Genomic DNA, 6795 nt, shown 5'->3' with positions numbered 1-6795 from the left:
ACCCTGATCTTTAAGAAGCGAGGTGGGGGAGAGAAAAAAAAGGCTGTTTTCAAATTCCACCTTAACCTTGCGCACAATCCTTTAACAAATTAATTAATCCTAATGAATTAACACTTCATTTATTTAAACGCGCTACAGTTCATGAATTAAATTTTCATGCAGTGATTAAAGGCTGTTAAAATATGCATGATTTCGTTAAAATTTTATAATAAATCAGGTCAATGTGTTTCATGACAAGACAACTATACCCAGCTCGAAAGATACTTTGATTTTGCAGAGATGGTGCATCTCTCTTGTTCTTGTTAACTTTTTTTAAATTATTATTTCAGAAAATAACGGATTTTTTTTTTTTTTAAACCTTCGCTTGGATTTAGGCTATATGCCAATCTCTCCCTCCTCGGCATAAAATAATTCAAGTGCAGTTTCAGAGACAGAAAGATGCCAGGCTAATGGGTAGGAGAGTTTGCAAAACGTAGGCCACTGGAAACGAGGCTAGAATGAACTCCTCTCAGCTCGCTATTGGCACCTCTCCGTCAAAAGGAAATGGGCAAGAAAGTGTGTGTGTGAGAGAGAGAGAGGACTATTTGATCTGATCGGGCTATCTTGCTAGTCGCATTGGACGGAAGTTGGGGAGTGGGGATGGGGGACCCCAAAAACAGCCCAGGACTTCAGTGCCCAACATTTTACACTTTGACTACATAAGCAACTATTATGCCCTGTAGGCAGTCAATGAGAAATCTGTGCTCAGGTAAGACCCCCCCCTCCCCCCCCCCACACACACACTTCATTAGTACATGGAAAGCTATTCTGTACATTCACTCACATGGCTTTTGGAAAGCAGGAGGGTTTATGGAAATGGCTAGCTGTACACTACTGTAATGGGAGACTGGCTTGGAGTAAACTTCGCCAGAATATTCACTGAAAAAGAACAATTCTACCAATAAAAATAAGGTGCAACTAAAGCGGACTTGTAACCATTGTGTGGACGCGTCTGTGATAAAGATCTGAGTCTGATTCAAATTCCTCCCCTGTGAGCCTTGATTACAGAAGTGTTTCAATGAGTTACCAGAAAATTTAAATGTAGGGTGGAAAGGGTGGAACGTTGTACTTTGGAAACAGGAAACATTTCGCAGACGTCTGGAAAAGTGAATGCACTTTATTTCTGACACCTGCTTATAGCATTTTCTCCCCCTCCCCCCTCCCCCCACTACTCTAGTTCATTGGTTGTAATATTTCATAGTTCCCTGTTTTCTATAGCTAAGTTTATCATATTTTGTGTCGTCCCGTTGCTGATCTGAAGACATTTATAATCCTCCTGCACTTTTTCACTTATCTTAACTTACTATCTGTGACAGCTGGGAACCAGATGCCCGCATGGTTCAGTCCGTTTTCGTTGCTATTATCACAATAACGGTATTAGTGTTTGCAATCTTGACGTTAAACAATAATTTTCCTAAATAAAATATGTGTTTCCCCCTCCCAAACAAATGCAGCAGACTCAGCAGGTTCTCTCTCATCCATATAAAGTTGCGTTCAGGGCTTCCCAAGGGAATCAGTAATGGCTAAGTCTTCCCTTGCGCACGGAATTTAAAACATTCTTCTTTGAACCGCTGGCTTGCAGCAGAAATTTAGAAAATCTAAACAGTGTTTGGACCTTAACTGATGTTGCAGTCCTTGATACAAACTTCGAAATAACTTCCTTAGATTACCCGTCCATGCTGCTCTTAGAAGCCGGATTTATCAGACCACTGACCATTCAAGTAGCACGGTTATTATTATTTTATTTTTTTTTTGCATTTCGGCTGCAAAAGAATTCCATAACAGCAAATTCCTGAGTTATATTTTGAATCTTCAAGTGATGTATTCATTTGGAGTGGGTGTGGGTGTGGGGGGAGGGTTCCCCTGGTACAGTTTTTCCAAGCGGGTACAAAGCTATACTGTATATAGTATACTGTAATTTTCATGGTGTGTTCATTTTATTTTTTTTACAAACTGTATTAGATTTTCACCAGTAGGTACATGACATTATGATTTCTGAATAAATATTTTTTTCTTGTTTTAAATTTAAGGTGAAATAAACGGATAAACTGATACAAGGCAGCTGTTTGTGCCATATAGCATGTTGTGGCATATGCACAGCCTATTCCGATTGCCCTCCTATAGGCAAAACAACTCATTGTCCAGAAATGCTCAATGCACTTTCTCATGGATGGGAGGGGGGCAATTAATTCCGGATAGAAACGTGCGTAAGAGTTATTTGAAAACAGTGCAACCTAAATTGAGATATATATCAATATCTATATCTATCTATATATAGGAAAACTCTCCAAAATGCATGTAGGCAACGGTAGTGCAAAATAATTACAGTACAGTGAAATTAATGGAATCGTAATTACTTGGAACAAATATCGCTGCCAAATGTTATTAGCCAGTCACCAACGTACTTATGAGAAGCTACCAATCTTTAAGTAAAAAGACCACCGTTGTGCATAATATATTATACGGATCAGGGGAGATACAGAAGGGCTATGTCTTCTGCATGCATATAAGTTTTGTAACAGCTTCCTGACACTCCAGCCGCTGAAAGGTAATGTGCACGCAGCACGCATGCCCAACAGCTACAGGTGTAGCGCTCGCGCTGGGTCACTCTAGTAAGAAAAGCTCTCGCACTGTGTGACAGCGGCCAGACCCGAGAGAGGCAACGAGGCAGAGCTTGCTGATACCTATCAAGCCGCGCCAGCCACGACATCTCGCGAGAACAGCGCGCCGACGGCAATGTGATCTGGGGGGCTCAGGTGTAAGAATGCGGCTCGGGCTCAGTCGCGGGATAGAGCAGACAGATAAGTGAGACCAAGGAGCGAGGGGGAGGCTTCCTGTGCGGTCACGGGAAGCTGGGAACCGCCGCCGCCGCCGAAAGAGCGACGGGAGCTCGCTCATCTCCTGCCAAGAGCTTCACAGGAACACTTTCGCTCATACTTTAGGAGTGTTTTTGGATTTACATGCAAAGTCCTCAAGATGATGTCCATGAACAGCAAGCAGCCTCACTTTGCCATGCATCCCAGCCTACCTGAGCACAAATACACCTCTTTGCACTCCAGCTCTGAAGCAATCAGAAGAGCCTGTCTGCCAACTCCACCGGTAAGTGATCTCTCTCTTTTACACCTTTACTTTTTTTTTTCTCTCTCTCTCTCTCTCTTTCCCCTTACTCGATTTCCTGCACGCTGCATGTATGTATGTGCATTATTAGCAAGAATAAAGTTCCCGAACGGCTGCCAGACACATTTTGACAAGCCGCGCTTAATGTTTTTTTCATGTGTTTCCTCTGCAATCATCTGAGCGTCTGTGATCTTTCTCCCCCCCCCCTTTTTTTTTTTTTTCTTTTTGAACGTGTGTTTCACACCAGTCTCCGGCTCCATTCACTTTCTTTATTAATTTTTCTGACTCGGCCTGTGAAAGGATTTTTTTTCTTGATGCGTCCTGTGCTTGACAGAATTCCCCAACTGAGAGTTGCATATCCATTTCTTCTTACTCTCTCTCTCTCTCTCTCTTCCCCCCTCGCCTTCCCCTTTTCTCGTTCTTGTTTTGATCTTTTCTTCCTCTGCCTCTCTCTTTCTTTTCACTGTTTTTTTTTCTCTTTCTTCCCCCTCCACTCTCCCTGCTCCCCTGATCGCAGCTGCAGGGCAATATCTTCGCCAGCCTGGATGAGACCCTGCTGGCCCGGGCGGAGGCTCTGGCAGCCGTCGACATCGCTGTGTCCCAAGGCAAGAGTCACCCGTACAAGCCGGACGCCACCTACCACACCATGAACAGCGTGCCATGCACTTCCAACTCCACCGTGCCGCTGGCCCACCACCACCACCACCATCACCACCACCACCACCAGCCCCTGGAGCCCGGTGACCTCATGGACCACATCACCTCCCCGTCGCTCGCCCTGATGGCTAGCGGAGCGGGGCACGAGGGACCTGGAGCGGGTGGGGGAGGCGGCGGGGGTGGCGGCGGAGGAGGGACAAGCGGGGGCCTGATCTCCACCTCTGCCCACCCGCACTCGCACATGCACGGGTTGGGCCACCTCTCGCACCCGGCTGCCATGAACATGAGCTCGGCTCTGTCGCACCCGGGCTTGGTGGCCGCTCACCACTGCTCGGTGGCCCAGGCCGCCTCGGCGGCGGTGGGAGCGGCGGGCCTGGGGCCCATCAGCGACTCTGACACGGACCCCCGCGAGCTGGAGGCCTTCGCCGAGCGCTTCAAACAGCGCCGCATCAAGCTCGGGGTGACCCAGGCCGACGTGGGCTCGGCCCTGGCCAACCTGAAGATCCCGGGCGTGGGATCGCTGAGCCAGAGCACCATCTGCAGGTTCGAGTCGCTCACCCTGTCCCACAACAACATGATCGCCCTCAAGCCCATCCTGCAAGCCTGGCTGGAGGAGGCCGAGGGAGCCCAGCGCGAGAAAATGAACAAGCCCGAACTTTTCAATGGGGGCGAAAAGAAACGCAAGAGGACTTCGATTGCGGCCCCGGAGAAACGCTCCCTCGAAGCTTACTTCGCGGTGCAGCCCAGGCCCTCGTCGGAGAAGATCGCGGCGATCGCGGAGAAACTGGACTTGAAAAAGAACGTGGTGCGCGTGTGGTTTTGTAATCAGAGACAGAAGCAGAAAAGGATGAAATTCTCAGCCACCTATTGAGAGCGGACACGTTTTGACTTCCCCCTTCCCCTTCTTGTTTCCTCCCCCTTTCACTTCCTTTCAGTTTTCTTCTCTGGCTTTTATTTTTCGGGTTTTGGAGAGGACTTCTACAGGTAAAAGTTACTCTATAAAAATATACACAAAATAAGTATTACCTGGGGAGCAAGAAACCTTCTACTGTATATCTATTTGCAGCTCTTTCTCGCATTCTCTCTGCATATATATATGCACATAAATATATTTAGAGAGAGAAAGAGATTTAGCTATCTATATAGATACATAGAAACATATAAAAAGTCCTTAACCAATAAAATCATGGAAATAACTCAAACTACAATAACATTATACACAGTATGGTAGCGTCCTCGGTTTGGTAACTCTGATAAGCAAATGAATAATTACGTGAACTCATCAATTTCCTTTTTTTCCCTCTGAGGCTTGGTGTTTCTCTTTCTTTTCCTTTTCTTTCCTCTGTTATTATTTTGTTTCACGTTGTTGGTGAGTGTGAAGTATGCAAATTGCAAGTAATTTAGATGGGCCAGTTTCTCTGCTGACAGGAAGAGATAAGACCGGAGAACAGCCGACCTGGCAGCTCCTTCTCCCAAACATTGTCTGAAGGGCTGGTGATTGATGTTCAGCACGTCATGGTTTAGAATTGGAAAATCCGTTTCTGCGGTCACATTTGACTCAGAATGAAAGGAACGTTTCAAAGAAAAGAAAGCAGAAACAAAAAGTTACCTCGATCCTCCTTTTATACCGTTATCTTTTCTTTTTTTCCCTTCGCTAAATAATCAGAAACGAAATTCTTGTGTGTTTTTTTTTTTTTTTTTTTAGCACATGAGCTGTGGTCCAAGAATAGCTGCCATTCTCTTTGGGTTTCCTTACCGACCCAATGGAGCTGATGTGGAATCACAACGTGAAAAAAAAAAGTTACTGTCTCTGGTTCCAGTCAAGGATAGAAATTTTTTGTATGTTTTTTTTTTTTTATTTTTTTTTTTAGACTGCCTTCTTATTATCAAGTTTAGAAATATCAAGAAATCTGTTTTTAAGGGTCTGCATGTTGGAAAAAAAAAGGGGGGTTATCGTTTACCTTATATAATAAAACACCGGGTATGAGAAATGTTTTATTATTTGCACTATAGTGATAGGATTGAATTCAGAAAAAGAAAATGTCCGGATAATGTAGGTGCATCCTTGGTGGATTAAAACGTAAAGTGAAATATAATTAAAGCATGGTGGATAGCCTATACCAGACTGTGGACTTAAGGTCTAACTGAGTCCAATAGTACTGGTTTACTGCAATTCCGAAATAGACCGACTTCAGAAAATAAAAAAGAGACTGAAATCCATGAGTGTCCTAGAAGGCACAGAACGATCAGAGATAAAGTCTTTATTATTTATTAATTTGTATTATTTATTTTGTCCCTTGTTTGCAGCGCAAACATTTCTATGCACTAAATGGACTAGCACTAGCTTATGGTAGACCTTTTGTAGATGGTGTGATTTCACTGTTTACTGCTTGTTTTCACTGAAACACAACATTCTTGTCATGTTGTATTTAGGAGGAGGAAAATTGTAAATATTTTATTTGGCGCACAAAAAATGATTACAAACTGTGACCACGTGTGGCTCCAGAAATGTCTCATTGACTTAACTACCTGCTCATGTATGTTTACTGAGCTTTCAGGTGGGGTCTCTCATTACTATTCATTTTATTGTTTATCACAAAATGCATTTCTGGAAGTCAGTAACACCAGGGAGATACGGACCAGAACCCCAACAAATAAAAAGAACAAACCTAGACTACTACAAATCCTTATGACTGCATTTTTCTCCATTCAGTATGGCCCGTAAATGCCAGATGATCTTAGTAAACCTAATGAAACATTCTACCAAAAAGAGAAGGATGTATTTTTAATCCCTTAAATCAGAATTTATTACTTCAAGATAGCTCATATGACAAAAGCTGGCGCTTTGAATAAAATGAAAAATATATTAGTTGTGTGTGTTTATTCTAACTGCAGCTGTAAACCAATAAAATTAAAGAAAAAAACAAAGCCAGTATAATCGGTGAAGTATTTCTCTTTGGTTCACTGGAAGAAAATGTGCCC

At 43.7% G+C, this 6795-nt stretch overlaps 1 protein-coding gene across 2 annotated transcripts; it reads left to right on the top strand.

Moving 5' to 3' along the window:
• Nucleotides 1-2878: 2878 nt before the first annotated feature.
• Nucleotides 2879-4684, top strand: POU4F1 (POU class 4 homeobox 1). 2 transcript variants are annotated; one of them, XM_033950376.1, is made up of 3 exons: nucleotides 2879-3138; nucleotides 3674-3974; nucleotides 4008-4684. In XM_033950376.1, the coding sequence occupies exons 1-3, from the start codon at nucleotides 3016-3018 to the stop codon at nucleotides 4682-4684; spliced, it is 1101 nt and encodes a 366-aa protein (XP_033806267.1). In that variant the 5' UTR covers nucleotides 2879-3015. The 2 variants fall into 2 exon arrangements, with proteins under 2 accessions (XP_033806267.1, XP_033806266.1); XM_033950375.1 differs by having other exon boundaries at nucleotides 3674-4684.
• The last annotated feature ends 2111 nt before the right edge of the window (nucleotides 4685-6795 follow it).

Source organism: Geotrypetes seraphini, chromosome 6, assembly GCF_902459505.1.
Source record: "Geotrypetes seraphini chromosome 6, aGeoSer1.1, whole genome shotgun sequence".
Lineage (NCBI taxonomy): Eukaryota > Metazoa > Chordata > Amphibia > Gymnophiona > Dermophiidae > Geotrypetes > Geotrypetes seraphini.
The sequence above is the reverse complement of the archived record's forward strand: the minus strand, read 5'-3'. Positions and strand labels throughout refer to the sequence as shown.

What these genes read in the sequence shown, in the direction of transcription:
- POU4F1 (XM_033950375.1), top strand. Translation starts at nt 3,016, where the DNA reads ATGATGTCCATGAACAGCAAGCAGCCTCACTTTGCCATGCATCCCAGC. An exon ending in CCTGTCTGCCAACTCCACCG is followed by an intron (nt 3,139 to 3,673) that starts GTAAGTGATCTC and finishes CCCTGATCGCAG; the next exon opens with CTGCAGGGCAATATCTTCGC.